This window comes from Eimeria acervulina, genomic scaffold, assembly GCF_000499425.1.
Source record: "Eimeria acervulina Houghton genomic scaffold, Eah_scaff393, whole genome shotgun sequence".
In the NCBI taxonomy this organism is placed as follows: Eukaryota; Apicomplexa; class Conoidasida; order Eucoccidiorida; family Eimeriidae; genus Eimeria; species Eimeria acervulina.
This window is the reverse complement of record NW_013547341.1, coordinates 1-16,959: the sequence shown is the minus strand read 5'-3', so window position 1 is coordinate 16,959 and position 16,959 is coordinate 1. Positions and strand designations below refer to the sequence as shown.

At 47.2% G+C, this 16,959-nt stretch overlaps 2 protein-coding genes across 2 annotated transcripts; both read left to right on the top strand.

Annotated features, from left to right (window-relative positions):
• Positions 1-4,249: 4,249 nt before the first annotated feature.
• Positions 4,250-7,237, top strand: EAH_00036450 (protein phosphatase 2C, putative; the record flags this gene model as incomplete). The annotated part of the gene is made up of 1 exon (XM_013392053.1): positions 4,250-7,237. One exon carries the CDS (start codon positions 4,250-4,252, stop codon positions 7,235-7,237), a length of 2,988 nt encoding a protein of 995 aa, XP_013247507.1.
• A 2,458-nt stretch (positions 7,238-9,695) lies between these two features.
• On the top strand, positions 9,696-15,900 carry EAH_00036440 (Wee kinase, putative; the record flags this gene model as incomplete). The annotated part of the gene is made up of 5 exons (XM_013392052.1): positions 9,696-10,300; positions 10,790-11,222; positions 12,054-12,128; positions 13,030-14,244; positions 15,616-15,900. The coding sequence occupies 5 exons, from the start codon at positions 9,696-9,698 to the stop codon at positions 15,898-15,900; spliced, it is 2,613 nt and encodes an 870-aa protein (XP_013247506.1).
• Between the last annotated feature and the right edge of the window lie 1,059 nt (positions 15,901-16,959).

The following is a 16,959-nucleotide window of genomic DNA, read 5'->3' as shown; positions in this document are numbered from 1 at the left end:
GCTATAAGATAGCAGAGTGTTGGTGCAAGCAGCAGCACAGCATGAGCAGCAGCAGCAGCAGCAGCAAGTAGAAAAGGCGGCGTTGACTCCGTAGACGTTGCTGCAGCTGCGCTGCTGCTGCTGCTGACCTTGTTGCTGCAGCCCTTGCTGCTGGTGAGGCTGCTTCTGCTGATTCTTCTGCGCGCTGCTGCTGCGCATCTCAGCTGGATAGGACATGTGGAGATATTGGTGCAGCAGCAGAGACTGCAGCAGCTGCTGCTGCTAATAGTAGTAGATACCTCTCGTATCAAGAGGCCTTCAAGAAGAGTATTCAATAAAGGAGTAAAGCAGTACAGGAGATAACAGCATTACTACCGAAAGATTTTAATTGAACAGATCCTTCGCCAAACATATCCCGGAAAGTTGAAGCAAAAGGAGCAGCCAAACCATCCCCCTGCTGAAGCATGCACATTAATTGCAGAAGATTTGTTCTTTTATTGCCGGTTATATCAAACTCAAAGAGGTAATAGCCTCAATCCCTAAAGACATTCATCAGGAGAGAGCGCCCCGCTGAATTGGAGTTAAAGTTATTTATATTAAAATTTTCAAACAGCAGAAGACTTCTATTATAGATTCAACAGAGAAACATGCTGCAGAGCAACCTCGCATGCAAGCCTATTGTGCTCAGCACTTTTTCATTGCTGCCTCTATCAGCGTTATTATAGAGTTTTTAGGCTTTAGTTGAAGCCGCCCCCTGCATGGAAGGAGAAGTATAAACGCAAGCATCAAACAGAAGATGCTGCATCTACCCTTCAAACTCTTCATCAAATGCACTCAGCTTGAAAGTCAACCTCCGGCTGGTTTGTGGCAGTAGTCTTATCCTTACATATATGTATATATATATATATATACATATATATATATACATATATATAATATAATATATATAAGATATATATATATAATATAATATACAATTCGTGCCAGAAGGCGCTAAAGAAAACTTCACATCCCTTTCAGAAAGGATATTGTTGTGACAACCATAAAGCTCTTGAAGAAGATTAACGAATAATTGAGCAGCTTCCTCTTCTGTGGCTGAGCACAAGTAGGGGAGAAAGGGGCTGAGTTTGCTGATTATATCTTTGCAAGACAATTTGAATTGCTGTGTATAGACAGTGAATATACATACACTCATCCATTAGTCAGAGGGTATAATAGCAAGAAAATCTAGCAGCATTTTCTTGCTATTATACCCTCTGATTAATGGATATATAAAAGAAGAAGCGATAGAGTTTGCCTCTAGCTAAGTTTAGAAACGAGAAGCAACATTTCTGATTAGCGGGTATTGCTATTCTTGTGCGCTGGCGAGTTCAGAAGAAGTGCAGAGACATGCTTCCGTTTACCGGTTTGTCTAATGCCTCTAAAGGCCTTTAGGGCTCCCCTTCTTATTTTTTGTTGACTTCACCGTGGCCCGCTTGAAAATGATAATTCTTTTTGCACAAACTGTTTAAGCGAAGAGAACATATTCAACATATTTTTGCAGCAGCGTTGCTATTTTAGGTTTTGTTTCTTTCAAGTAAACAACCCTAATATGAATCATTAATATATTAATTAATTAATTTATTTGTTTATTAATTAATTAATTTATTTATTTATCATTCATATAGTTTCCTCTCCACCGACAGACATTTGTTTTCTAAGGCTTCATCATACTCATACTCCTCTATGCAACGCCTGTTCAGTGGTGTCCTTTGCTTAAGTGTCTCTAATTCTACGACTTCGTTTCTCTCTTTTCTTTTGAGGATAAAGCTACAGCTCAGCTCATCTCGTAGAGACTCTTTACTGCGAACTGTCTCCTAAGAAGTGCTAAAGTCTTCTCTGAATATAACCACCCGTGTGGCGGCTCCGTTTTTAACATCTTATTTGGATGTATTCTGAAGATGAAAGTACACACAGAGGCAAAGACTTGAAGAAAATGTCCTAGCCTCTCTGTGTACCTTCATCTTAATACTTCTTCTTCTCTTCCCGCTGCTTCTCTTCTCCCTTCATATTATAATGACGCCTTCAAAGGCTGCTGCTATGGATTCTTTTCGCACTAAAAACTTCAGTGTCTCTAAGGTACTGCTCGGGTATGAACGAGAAGGGACTCGCAGCCCTTTGTCTCCGCCTTGGTGGAGGGCAGCTCTTGAACAATCTCCAGGAGTCAAGAGAAGAGACAGATGCAGCAGTGAAGAAACTTGAAAAAGAATACTTCAAAAATATATTCTTTCTTTTTAAAGGAGAAGTGCCTTTGCTACTTATACACTCAGTTGTGGGGCCGGATGCGCATGCACCGCCCTCCCCTCTTAATGCTTATTTTTTATTAAATAAGAAAAATGAAGGTCGTTGGTGATAGCAGAAGAAGAGATTGATAAACTGCACTATCAATCCTTTCAAATGCTTCGAGGGCTTATATCTAGGGGTTAAATGCATGCACTGCAGCGCGCTGCTCCCCTCAAGAAAGAGTTTGCTTAAAGAATTTTATGTTTCCTGCAGCCTCCTCGGGTTCAGGAGACTGCGGCAGATAGGCTCAGTGTCTTCGTCTGTCTTTGTGCGGTTAAAGGGCTGCCAGCCAACTGCTGCAGCATTATCTGCTGCAGCATTATCTGCTGCAGCTCTCTCTGCTGCAGCACTGTCTGCTACAACACTATCTGCTGCAGCACTATCTGCTACAGCACACTCTGCTGCAGCACTCTCTGCTGCAGCACACTCTGCTGCAGCACTCTCTGCTGCAGCACTCTCCGCTGCGGCACTCTCTGCTGCAGCACTCTCTGCTGCAGCACTATCTGGTGCAGGATGTCTTTGCATGCATGCAACTTCAGGTTTTGAGCCGCTTTTCTATGAATGCAGCAGCACCACAGACAAGGAGTAAGCCCTTCTTTACTATTATCCTTTTATAGACAGCCAGCACGTCTATATAAAGATATATACATTAATTTTATCTGTATACTGCAAGCGGAGTTATATATTGCTTTATAATTACTCTTATTTCAGGTGTATATGCAGCTAGAGACTGTCTGCAACATAAGGCGAGGGCTAGTAATTAACTGTCTCCTTCCAGCTGCGCAGAGGTGCGTTTGTAAGATGAAGTATTATGGTGTACATACACCTCAGGTCTCTTCCTTTTATTGCTTTTAAAGCCTTTTAAGCTTATATTTTAATTCTTTTCTACTAAATAAAAAAGAAGCCCCGCAGCAATCAAACGCTGAGGCGGGAGCAGTGGGCTGGCCCGGCCCGGTGTACGTACAGCTGAGAGCAGCAGCAGCAGTCTCGCAACTTTATTGTATAAGAAATAGATTAGATATAAGTTTTTTCTTTTAAAAACCACTACAATAAACATCTTCTACATAAAAAAAGAAACAAAGACACTCCTTTTGCTGCTGCTGCTGCTGCTGCAGCCCGGGAGCCCAGCAGCCGACGGGCCAGCCGCTGCTGCTGCTGTTGCTGTTGCTGCTGCTGCAGCAGCAGCTGCTGCTGCATGTTCCCCCTTTCTTGGCAGCAAATATGTATTTTTTGTCTATCAATTAAGACGTATTGTCCTGGGTTTGCTTTGCTTCTTTCTAAATACTGCGGAGAAGTGTGTTTGCTGCTGCCCTCTGCACATAGAGGCGCTTGCTCTCTGGTCTCTGAGTAGCAGCAGCAGTGTGATTCTTCTTTATTCTTTGTCTCTTCAGAGACCCTTCAATCTCGGCCTTGTCTGACAAGCATCGCAGCAGCAGCAGCAGCAGCAGCAACAGCAACAACAGCAGCAGCAGCAACAGCAGCAGCAGCAGCAGCAGCAGCATTTCATTGCTGTTGTTGCTGTCAGCGTTGTTTGTGTGTGCGTGTGTGTGTGTCTCTGCATTATCTCTGTCTCTCTTTGTCTCCGTCTCTCTCTGAGTGTCTCTAACCTCCTCCTCTCTCTCTCTTTGTCTCTTTTCTCCTTTGTGCTTATATATATATTTATATATTTATTTGTTTATTTGTTTATTTATTTATTTGTTTATTTGTTTATTTATTTATTTGTAGTTGTGTGCACTTACTGGTTTGTTCAATGTCTGTCTCTTTGCTGTCTCCTCTCTTTCATCATTTTTTCTTTTCTTTGTTAATTTATCCAGGTGTATCTTCTTCAGAACAATTCTTTTTGAACATTCTTTAACTTAATCTTTATCTTAATCTTAATCTTAATCTTAATCTTAATCTTAATCTTAATCTTAATCTTTATTTATATTTACTTTCTTCTTTCTTACACATGGGTTATCTGTCTGCTCTCCCTGCAGCTTCAGCTGCAGGAGACGCGAAAAATACAGTCTCTTCATCATCATCATCATCATCATCATCATCATCAGCAGCAGCAGCAGCAGCATCAGCAGCAGCAGCAGCAGCAGGAGGAGGAGGAGGAGGATCGGGAGCAGCAGCATTAGAAGGAGCAGGATGGGCTATAGACTTTGTAAAGGGTGTGGGGTGGGCTGAAGAACAAGGGAGACGATTTAAGATGGAGGACGGTCTCGTTGTTATTAGAGGCTTCGGACAGCAAAAAGGTGCCTGGCTATTTTGTCTCTTTGACGGTCACGGGGGGCGACAGACTGTTGATGTTTTGCTTCAACTCCTTCATAAAACCCTTTGGGTAGAGATCAATAGCAGAGCTTTCAGAAAAAGAGATCAGCTTATACACAACAAACACAAACAGCAACAGCAGCAACAGCAGCAGCAGCAGGGACAGCAGCAGGGACAGCAGCAGGGACAGCAGCAGCAGCAGGGACAGCAGCAGCAGCAGGAGGAGATAGACGGGTCTTTAGACTGGGAGAGCTTAATGAATGCTTTAAGTTTGCCTGTGGGGTCGGCTCTTCCTGCTCCTCTAGCATTTTGTACTGCGGCAGATATTGAAGCTGCATTTGCTGCTGCATTTAAATCTGCTGATGAGAAGCTGCTGCGCTTAGGAATCAGAGAGAGCGGCAGCACTGCTTGTGTCTGTTTAATTCATCCCTCTCTTACTGTCCCTTCACCTGTCTCCTTGGCTCCCTCCACTCAGAAGGAGACACCTCAACACACAAACGGCAACAGCAGCAGCAGCAGCAGCAGCACTAATGGGAGCATAAGCGACAGCAGCAGCAGCATCACAGGTAACAGCAGCAGCAGCAGTGACAGCAGCAGGGACAGCAGCAGCAGCAGCAGCAACAACAACAACGGTTGGGGTTTATCTGTGTTGCTGCATGCAGCGCATTTAGGAGACACTCGTTTGCTGCTGGTGTTTGCTGATGGTAGCTGCAAGCGAATGACTGCTGCTTCAGACCATAAGGCATCAGCAGCAGCAGAGACAGAAAGAGTAGAAGCATTAGGCGGGTTTGTTATCGGAGAGAGAGTTAACGGTGTGCTCGCTATAGGGAGGGCTTTCGGTGATTGGGGGCTGAAGCTAGGGCCGCATGCATCTCCTGCGCTGCTGCAGAGAGACAGAGACAGACAGCTAGTTGTCTGTAACAAACCAGATGTACAAACGGAGACATTCGTGCTGCAGCAGCAGCAGCAGCCGCAGCACCAGATGCAGCAAGATCTGCACCAGCAGCAACACAAACAAACACGTCTTCTCTCGCCACGGGGACCATACAGAGAAGCAGCAGCAACTGCATCAGCCGCAGCAACCAGTAACGGCAGCAGCAGCTGCAGCAACAGCAGCAGCAGCAGCAGTGGCAGTGGCAGGAGAAGGGTTGTGTCGCAGCAGCAGCAGCGGGAACCCGCGCTGCTGCTGCTGGGGTGTGATGGTCTCTTCGATGTTATGGATGATAATGCTGCTGCTGCTTTCGCTTTGGGAGTCGTGCAGGCTGTTGCTGCAGCATATCCTGCTGCTGCAGCAAGCGAAGCAGCAGAAGCAGCAGCAAGAGCCCTTGTTCATGAGGCTGTCTCTCTTCGAATGAGTGGAGACAATGTCTCTATTATTGTCTGTCTCCTTCAAGAGCCTCGAGACCTTGCTGCTGCTGCTGCTGCTGCTGCAGGAGACAGCCGCCAGGTGCCCCTCAGCACTCCCAAGCAGCAGCGCCCCAACAACCCTGCTGCAGCAGCCCATGCTGCAGCTGCTGCAGCAGCAGCAGCAGCAGCAGCAAAGGGGAATACAATGGACAAAGGCTTGTGGCAGCACATGGTGCCTGGGGGCCTCAGACAGAGCGCAGCAGATGTCCCTCCAGAGTTTGTTGCTGCTGCAGCAGCAGCAGCAACAACACCAACGGGAATTGCTGCACTTTCACCCGCCATAGCAGCAGCAGCAACGCCTGCTGTAGCAACGCCTGCTGTAGCAACACCTGCTGCAGTAACACCTGCTGCAGTAACACCTGCAGCAGCAGCAGCAGCAGCAGCAGCAGCGGCGGAGAAGCAGCAAGAGACTGCTTTCCTATCCGAACGCCCATGGGGTTCAGAGGGAGCAGCAGCTGCTGCAGCAGCAGCAGCAGCCAGCAGCAGCACGAACGACGAAGAGGAAAGCTCTTCCTTCAGCCCAAGCGGCAACTGCAGCAGCAGCAGCAACAACAGCAGCAACAGTGAATGCCCTGTGGTGTGTGGGGCGCCTGTCAGCAGCCTTAGAAAGGAGACAGATTGCGGCAGTCAGTCTGAGCTGCTACGGTCCCCTGCAGCAGCAGCTGCTGCAGCAGCAGCACCTACAGGGGCAGAAGCAGTGCCTGCTGCTGGAGAAGAGGCTGGTGCAGCAGCAGCGCTGTCTGGGGCGCAGCAGGAGGAGCTGCTGCTGATGCTGCAGCGACAGCAGCCACTCTGTGAGCCTCCTGCAGCAATAGACGAGCAGCAGCTGCTGCTGTCTTTAAGGACCCACCAGCAGCAGCTGCAGCAGCAGTACCTTTCGCAGTCTCAGCGGCAGCGTGCAGCAGCATCAGCATCAGGAGTGGGACCAGCAGCAGCAGCAGCAGCAGGACCAGCAGCAGCAGCAGCAGCAGCAGCAGCAGAGAATATGTCTCCACTCACTCCTGTTGCAGGGCTGCCCCTTACAGCTCTCACCCCACAAGGGAGACATCTTTATAACAGGCCAGCGTGCTACGGGACAGCAGCCCCCTGGGTTGCTTCTGTGCAGCAGCAGCAGAAGCAGCAGCAACTGCAGCAGCAGCAGCAGCAGCAGCAGCAACTGCAGCAGCAGCAGCAGCCAAGGCCGCTGCAGGCTGGCGGCGCGCTGTGGGCCCCTCAGCTTGCTGCTCAGGAAGGAGCATCACCTCTTGCATTTAATTCTCGTGGGGCTGCTTGCTAAAAGGAGACAGCTTAATGTGTCTCTTACTGTTGAAGGAGACGCTTTTTATTGTCTCTTTCTAAGTGGAGACACCCTAAGGTGTCTCCTTCAGAAGAAAGAGACAATAAAAAGGAGACACTAGAAAACTGTCTCCTTTTAGGAAGCTAAAAGAAGCTAAAGAGGGGCAGCTTCGGGTGTACGTACACCACAAAAACAGCAAAACAGCAGCAGGCTGTAAAGAGACAGAAAGGGAGACACTTAGCAGCACACAGTACTCATGCTGCGCCGTAGTAAACTACAACTCTGCTGCAGATGTACAGCAGCAGCAGCTGCTGCAGCAGCAGATGTGCAGCAGCAGCAGCAGCAGCAGCAGCAGACGTGAAGACACCTTGTCTTTTTTTTTCTTTTGTTTAGACAGGGAGTCGTGCGGCAGCACTCAAAGCACTTTCTTTAATAATATCTATAAAATATAATATACGCAGTATATAATATAATATAATAATAATATACTTTTTATTATTTATCATATAAAATTATATATATAGTGCATAATATATATTCTAGAGTAATATTCTAGTATGAACAATATATATATATATATATATATATATAATGCATATATATATAATATACATATATATATATATCTATATATATACATATATATGTATATATATATATATATGTATATATATACACATATATATGTATATATATATATGCATGTGTGTATATAAGTGTATATAGCTAGGAGCAAATGTAGTAAGTACAGTGTATATATATATATATACATATATATATTTATTTATAATATCAATGCATATATATATCTACATATACCTTTACCTACATATATTATATATATAATGCATATTATATATATATATATATATGTTTATTATATATATATATATGCAGTGAGCAGAAGCGACCGAAACGTACAGAGTGTGCATTGTGTGTAACACCTCTTTTTTTTTATTGTTCTCCTTTATGTCTTTTAATTCATACAGAGTGAGTGTAGACAAACAAAGAGATAAAACCTACAGCAGATTATATCTCTAGCCGCCCCCCAGACGCAGCTAGCCTGCAAGATAGATAGGTTTATATATATATATATATATATATGTTTGTACATTATATGTATTACATATATATATATCTTTAAATATATATATATATATATACATATATTTATATTATATATAATCAGATTGAGCTGGGTGTGTGGTATTGTTCCTAAACATAGCAGCACTGAAAATAGCTGCAGCTTCCCCTGCGTTATTTCAAGCCCTAGCTAGCTAGCTAGCTAACTAGCTAGCTATCTAGACAACTACCTGGACCCTATCGAGCTAGCTAGCAAGCTAACTAGCTAGCTAGCTAGCAAGCTAACTAGCTAGCTAGCTAGCTAGATAGGGCCCTGCTTGCTGGCAGCCAGTTGGGTAGATAGCTAGCTAGATAACTAGTTGAACCACAGCTAGCTAGCTATCTGGGTTGCTAGTAGATCCCTAGCTAGCTAGCTAACTAGCTAGCTAGCTAGCTAGCCCGGCATTCGTAGCTAGCTGGCCAAACAGGCCTCCGCCTAGAAAGGCTTCTCTAAAGAGGTGAGAAGACCCTAGAAGACAGCAGCAAGAAAAGTAACGAAGAAAAGACAACCGCAGCAAAGATGAAGAAATGCAGATAAATAAGCGCAAAGGAGAGGCCCACTTAGAGCACCCTCAAACAACAAGCGTTTAAAACATTACTATTTTGTTTTTGTTTTTAATTAAAATGATATTTTTATATAAATTTATTTATTCAGAAACGTATACAGAAAGTTGCAGCGTATGCACAGCTGCGGTGTACATGCAGCTCCAGCCAGCCCCCGGAGCAGCTGCACATTTAATTCAATGTTTTTTGCTGTTTGTTTGTATTTATTTGAGTTATTTTAGTGAATAAAAAGTAATTAAACAGTAAATATAAACAGCAAACAAACAGATTAATCTGAGAGTTGAGGGGCTCCCTGAAGACAGACGTGCAGCTTTATTTTGAGTTTGTGTTTGTCTGTTTGCTTCTCTCTTTTTAAATACCGTTACTTGACTTTGTTTTATTCAAACAAATCCAATAAACTTCTTCTTTTACTCTTCAAACACCTCTGCTGCAGCTGCTGCAGAGATGCTGCTGCTGATGCCGCAGCAACTTAACAGCTGCACCACGAGCATCATTATAAACCCAGCAGCAGCAGCAGCAGCAGCAGAAGCAGCAGCAGCAGGAGAATCAAACACCACAGAGACGCTACTGCAGGAGCTTCTCTAGTGGCCATATGCAGCTGTTGCTGCCGCTGCAGCAGCACGTGCACCAGCAGCACCAGCGGCACGTGCACCAGCAGCAGCAGCAGCAAGAGGGGCAGCAGCAGGAGCAGTAGCAGCAGCAGTTCGAAGACGATTGAATGAAGAAGCACCCAACAGAGAAGGAACAGTCAATGAGCGACGCAGGCAGAAGAATGAGGAGGAACAGCCGCAGCAGCAACAGCAACAGCAGCAGCAACAGCAGCAGCAACAGCAGCACCATGGGGGGAGTCCGGGACCATGGTAGCTTCTTCAGCAGCAGCAGCAGCAACAACAACAGCAGCAGAAACAGCTCTTCTAGGGTGTCTCTGCCGCTGTTTGATTTGCCTTTCGCTCTAACGGACGAGCAGTTGCAGTTGCCGCTGCAGCAGCAGCAGCAGCAGCAGCAGCAGCAGAGTTTGGGTTCATCACGTTCGCATGAGTTGCAGCTGCTGCAGCTGCTTCCTTCTTCTGTCTCTCCTTGCTCTTCTTGTGCACTGGTACCCGCCTGTTCACAAGAGCAGCAGCAGACGTGTGCATCGCCCAGCCCATCAACAACAACATCAGCAGCAGCAGCAGCAGCAGCAGCAGGAGCAGCAGGAGGCTCGCAGGAGGACCCCTTGCTGCGTCTCTCTAGAACTCACAACACAGACAGCTGCAGCGGCAGCGGCTGTGAAGTTGTGCTGTACAGACAGCGCACCCTTGTTGTTTATTCAAGACAGCATCAGAGGGCAGCCATCAAAACTCTTCTTCCTGAAGAGCAGCTCGCTCTTCTTGCTCAGTAATCGTTTGCTGCTGCTGCTGCTGCTGCTGCTGTTGCTGCTGCTGGTGTTGCTGTTGCTGCTGCTGCTGGGGTGGTGGTGCTACTGCTGCTGGTGGTGGTGCTGTTGCTGCTGTTGCTGTTGATGTTGCAGCTGCTGCTGCTGTGGTTGCTACTGCTGCTGTTGCTGTTGCCGCTGCTGCTGCTGCGGCTAGCGCTTATGTTCCTGCTGCAGCGGCATATGTGCTGCTCTTCCTGCTGCTGCTAAATATGTGGCTGGTGCTGCTGCTGCTGCTGCTGCGGCCGCTACTGTTCCTGGTGGTGCTTGTGCTTTTGCTGCTGCTGCTGCATGTGCTGCTGCTTGTGCTGCTGGTTGAGGCTGCCCGTGTTGCTGTTGCTGCTTGTTGCTGCTGCTGCCTGTCTGGAATGTTGCTTCTGGAGGGGCTATATTCGCTGATGCTGCTGCTCTTGCTGCTGCTGCTGCTGCTGCTGCTGCTGTTGCTGCTGCAGCCGGATAACGCGTTGTGCCCTGTGCGGGCAGCTGGTGGATCCTTCTTCATTTACATTTGAAGCGCAGACATACTTTCATATGCTGCAGGAGCTCTTTGCTAGGCTGAAGCAGCAGCAGCAGCAGCAGCAGCAGCAGCAGCACCCAACACCAGGAGAACATGGGGTGTATAGGGACCCCCACACAGGTGCCTTTGTCTGCCCTGATGCAGAAGATGACTTTGCTGCTGCTGCTGCTGCTGCTGCCTTAGAAGGAGACACTTGGCAGCAGCAGCAGCATGCACAGGGACAACGCCAGAGGTGGCAGCAGCAGCAGCAGCAGCAACAGCAGCAGCAGCAAGCGCTATCAGATTCAGGGTTGTCTCCCGCCCCCCTTAACCCTTACTTGAGACACAGACAAAGAAGACTGCAGGTAGAAGAAACAACAGAATATGAGGTGCGTTTGCTGCTGCTTCTGCTGCTGCTCCAGCTGCCCTTTTGTTGTTGCTTCTCTCTTGCTGCTGCTGCGCTGTTGCTGCTGCTGCGCTGTTGCTGCTGGTGCTATTTATTCGCTTTAACACTTTTACATTTGTTTAATTTGTTTAATTTGTTTGTTTTGTTTGTCTCTGTCTTGCTAGATAAACAGATAAATAAATAAACAGCTAAACAAACAAACAAAACAAACAAATAAATAAATAAACAGCAAAACAAACAAACAAAACAAACAAATAAGTAAATAAACAGCTAAATAACTAAACAAACAAACAAACAAACTAAATAAACAACTAAATAAACAAGCTAAATAAACAAATAAATAAATAAATAAATAAGCAGATGTATATGTTTGCTGCTGCAGCCAATCCCTCGTGAGTTTCTCGTTACCGGCTACTACAGCAGGTTTTTTATAGAAAGGAGACAGATAGGAAGAGGGTCGTTTGGCTCTGTCTGTCTCTGCGAACACTTGCTAGATAATCTACACTTAGGAGAGTTTGCTGTTAAGAAGCTGCCGGTCGGAGATGATAGGTGCTGGCTGCAGAAGGTAATCTATTCGCTGTCTATACCCTGCTGCTGCTGATGCTCCTGCTGCTGCTGCTGCTGCTGATGCTGTTGCTGTTGCTGCTGCAGATGCTGCTGTTGCTGATGATGCTGCTGCTGATGCTGCTAATGATGCTGCTGTTTCTGCTGCTGCTGTTTCTGCTGCTGCTATTGCTGCTGCTGCTGTAGCTGCTGCTGCTGTAGCTGCTGCTGCTGCTATTGCTGCTGCAGTGTGGGGAGTGTTTGCTGCTAGGCATTGAGGGAAGTGAAGATAAGAGAGAGGCTCAGCCATCCGCACATAGTTGATTATAAGCACTCTTGGCTTGAGGTAAACTCTTTTGCTGTCTCCTTTTGTCTCCTCCTTCTGTCTCCTTCTGTCTCTTTTGTTGTCTCCTTTTGTCTCCTTCTTCTGTCTCCTTTTGTCTCTTTTGCTGTCTCCTTTTGTCTCCTCCTCCTGTCTCCTTTTGTCTCCTTCTTCTGTCTCCTTCTGTCTCTTTTGTTGTCTCCTTTTGTCTCCTTCTTCTGTCTCCTCCTGTCTCTTTTGTTGTCTCCTTTTGTCTCTTTTGCTGTCTCTTTTTGTCTCCTAATTCTGTCTCCTTCTGTCTCTTTTGTTGTCTCCTTTTGTCTCCTTCTTCTGTCTCCTCCTGTCTCTTTTGTTGTCTCCTTTTGTCTCTTTTGCTGTCTCCTTTTGTCTCCTTCTTCTATCTCCTCCTGTCTCTTTTGCTGTTTTGTTTGTTTGTTTATTTGTTATTTGTTTGTTTGTCTGTCTCCTTCTCTCATTCTTTATTTGTTTGTTCTTTTGTCTGTCTGTCTCTCTCTCTTGCCTTTTTATTTATTTATTTGTCTCCTTCTCTGCTTCTCTATTTATTTTATTTGTTTTTATATTTGTTTATTTATTTGTTTGTCTCCTTTTCTTATTATTTATTTATTTATTTATTTATTTATTTGTTTATCTCTACTTTGTATTTGTCTATTTGCTTGCCTCTCTCTCTCTCTTCCTGTCTGTCTCTATTTTCTGTCTATTAGTTTTTTATTTATTTATTTATTATTTTATTTTAATTTATTTGTCTCTTTTTATTTATTTATTAATTTATTTTATTTTTAATTTATTTGTCTCCTTTTCTTTTTATTTATTTTTTATTATTTATTTAATTAATTATTTATTTAATTATTTATTTATTATTTTATTTTTTATTTATTTGTCTCCTTTTCTTTTTACTTATTTGCAGATGCATCGCCCAAACGATCTCAGCCCAACAGTCCCTTGGCTCTTTATTCTAATGGAGTACTGCAACGCAGGTGCTGCTGCTGCTGCTGTTGCTGCTGCTGCTGCTGCTGCTGCTGCTGTTGCTGCTGCTGCCGCTGCTGTTGATGCTGTTGCTGAGGCTGCTGGTGTGGGGGATATCGGCTTTGGCTGTTGTGCTGAGCCTCTGATGGTTACTGCTGCGGCTTTTGCTGCTGCTGCTGTTGCTGCTACTGCTGCTGTTGCTGCTGCGGCTGCTGTTGCTGCTACTGCTGCTGTTGCTGCTGCTGCTGCTGCTTCAGGTGATCTGGAGTCTCTTATTGATTTCATGTATAGCGGACGCGCTGCTGTTGCCTTTGCGGAGGAAGTTGCTGCAATAAATGCAGCAGCAGGAGCGCAGGTGGAGGGAGCAGCAGCAGCAGCAGCTGCTGCTGCTGCTGCAGCTGCTGCTGCAGCAGCAAGCCCCTCACCGCCTCCGTACGTTGTTGCGGCAGCAGCAGCAGCAGCAGCAGCAGGAGCAGCAGCAGCAGAGGCGTGTCCTTCGTCTCCTCTTGCATCTTGTTCACCCGGGCGTGCTGCAGCAGCAGCAGCAGCAGCAGCAAACTGCTGCTTGAGCAGCAGCCACATATGGCGTTTGCTGCTAGATATTCTCTTTGGGCTGCAGCACTTACATCACACGGGGATTGTTTATCGAGATATGAAGCCAGGGAATGTTTTATTAGATTGCAGGCGTTCTGCTGCTGCTGCTCCTGCTTCTTCTGCTGCTGATGCTGCTAGCCGAACTGCTGCTGCTGCTGCTGCAGCTGCTGCTGCTGGAGCAGCAGCAACAACAGCATCCTCTCCCCCCGCCGGATCCGTTCCCTCTACCCCCGCAGGTGCTGCAGCGGCAGCTGGTGCTGCTGATGCAACACCTTCTGCACAGCCAGCTGCAGCAGGTGCAGCAGCAGCAGCAGCGGCAGCAGCAGCAGCAGCAGCAGCAGATAATTCTAAAGTTGTGCTCCGGGCTTTATTAGCAGATTTCGGTACTGCTGAGCTCTCAGGTATGGTTAGACGGGGTGGCAGCAGCACCCGTGACTCTGCTGCTGCTGCTGTAGGTGGAGCAGCAGCAGCAGCAGCAGCAGCAGCAGGGCCGCAGGCCCCTCGCGGCTTTACAGGAACAATAGAATTCACTGCCCCAGAGCTGCTGGATGGCAGCGGGAAGGTGAGCGCCTGCTGTTGCAGCAGCTGCAGCAACAATTGATGCTGCTGCTGCGTTTGCTGCTGCTTCTGCTGCTGCTGGTGCTTCTGCTGCTTCTGCTGCTGCTGCGCTGCTGCTGCTGCTGGAGGCAGGTGCTGTGGGGCACCTGCTGCTGCTGCTGCTCAGGCAGCAGCAATAACCGGTGCTGCGTCTTTCTTCCGCCTGGGGAGTTGGCAGCTGCTGCTGCTGCATACTGCTGTTGCTGCCATTGCTGCTGCTGCTGTTGCTGCTGCTGCTGCTGCTGCTGCTGCTGCTGCAGGGGGGGGGAGACGTGTACGACCCGAAGGGGGACATGTGGAGTCTAGGGATAATAGTTTATTGTCTTTCTTACGGCTCCGTCCCTTATGAAGGACGAGACCCAGAAAAAGCAAGAAAATTAATTTTAAGCCACACGAAGATAAATCTACCGCAGCACCCAAAAAGGTAAAGAGACAGGGGCCCCTCAAGCTGCACATACACCGCAAGAGACAGAGTGCATGCCCCCTGCTGCATTTAAAGGGCTGTTCTGGGGTGTATAGACACCTCAAACAGGCCTCAGCAGCAACAGCAGCACCTGCTATGTCTCCTACACCTGTAGCAGCAAATCTTTTATTTCTTTAAATATAATTCTTCTCTTCTTGCTTCTCGCTGCTGCATCTCCTTTCTCTACACTGGGGCCCTCAATACCAACCTCAGGGGCCCCTCAGCAGCAGCAGGGGGCCCCTTAAACGGGGCCCTGGGGGCCCCCTAAAAGGGGGCCTTATTACCCCTTTAGGGGCCCCTAGGGCCCCCTAAACGGGGCCCTGGGGGCCCCTAGACGAGGCCCTTAGGGGCCCCTAAATGGGGTACAGGAGGGGCCCCTATAAGGAACCTGAGGGGCCCCTAGACGGGGCCCGTGGGGGCCCCCCTACGGGGCCCTTGGAGGCCCCTAAAGAGGGTACTGGAGGGGCCCCTAAAGAGGATACTGGAGGGGCCCCTAAAGGGGGCCCTGGGGGCCCCCTGATTTATCTGGAGGCCCTCTGGGGTCGGGGTTTTGTGTGGATTGTGGGGAGTGTTGAGGCAGACAAAGGTCGTTCTGCTGCTGCTGATGCTTTTTTGCTGCTGCTGCTGCTGCTGCTGCTGCTGTGTGCGCAACAGGGCCGCCAATCTAAAGCTGCTCATTGAAGCGCTTACGCAGAGGGTACGTTCTCCATCTCCTGAGGATAAGGGTTTAGGGTTTAGGGTTTAGGGTCTAATATTAAGGGTTTAAGGTTTAGGGTTTTGAAGCTGCAACCGTCTGTAGCTAGGGTGTTTCGATAGGGTATAGAGCTAGGGTTTAGGGTTTAGGGTTTAGGGTTTAGGGTTATGTGGGTGCAGGAGCCTGAGCTGCGGCCTTCTGTAGATGATTTATTGACGAGCGGCCCTCTCCTCGATGCCTTAGCAAACAGAGAGGCATTACAAACTGCAACAGAAGAATTGGTGCTGCTGCTACTGCTGCAGCAGCAGCAGCAGCAGCAGATCCAGTCCAGCAGCAGAAGAGCCGTGGCAATAGCAGCAGCAGCAGAAGCTGCACGAAATAAAAGTCTTGCTGCAGCAGCAGCAGCAGCAGCAGCAGCAAACGCAGGGGCCCTGATGCCTGCTGGAGGGGTCGCTTTACCTTAGAGACAGAGTTTGCTGCTGTTTGCTGCTGCAGCAAAAGGGGAGGGAGAGGGTGCTGAGGTGTACGTACACCTCAACTGAGGGCTAAAGAGGACAATGAATTGCTAACGCTAGCATATGCAGAAACAGAGACAGAGACAGAAAGGAGACAGAGACAGAGACAGAGACAGAAAGGAGACAGAGACAAAAACAAAAACAAAGACAGAGACAGAAACAGAGACAGAGAGGAGACAGAGACAGACAAAAGGAGACAGAACCAACAACACATAAAAAAGAGACAGAGGGAGACGACTGCAAACACCAAAAGGAGACAGATAACAGCAAAAACAAAAAAAATTAAACAAAATGAAGCAACAGCGAGGGGAACAAACAAAAACAAAACAAATAAGTCCTCTAACATTTTGTTATACCGGACAAATCTAAGCATGGGGCAGCCTCAGCTAGCCATAGCTAGCCATAGCTAGCCGCTTCTACCTACAGCTAGCCATAGCTAGTAGCAGCTAGTTGCAGTTAGCCACAGCTGGCAATAGCTAGCCATAGCTAGCCATAGCAAGCCTCAGCTAGCCCTAGCTAGCCATAGCTAGCTATAGCTAGCTATAACTAGCCATAGCTAGTTACCGCTAGCCACGGCTAGCGACAGCTAGGCAAGGCTCGTAGAGGTCTTCTGCTTGGCAAATGAACAGTGGATGAAGTAGAATTAGCTGGGACATCGTCTCCTCCCTGGGATCGTCTCCTCCCTGGGATCGTCTCCCCACTGGGATCGTCTCCTCCCTGGGATCGTCTCTGTCTGCTCCCAGGGATCGTGTGCAGTCCCCTTAATAATAAAAAATTTGTTCGTTTGTTTGTTCGTCTCCCTCTTTCTGTTCTCCGTTTGCTAGTAATACGCTGGGCTGCTACAACCCAGCGATTGAAGCAACGAAGACGACAGCCGGTGTACATACACCTGATATATATGTATATATATGTAATATATATATATATATATATATATATGTATATATACCTCCGCTTCTTCTGGTGTACGTACGCCTCAACATCTTCTGGTATATATATACATCAATA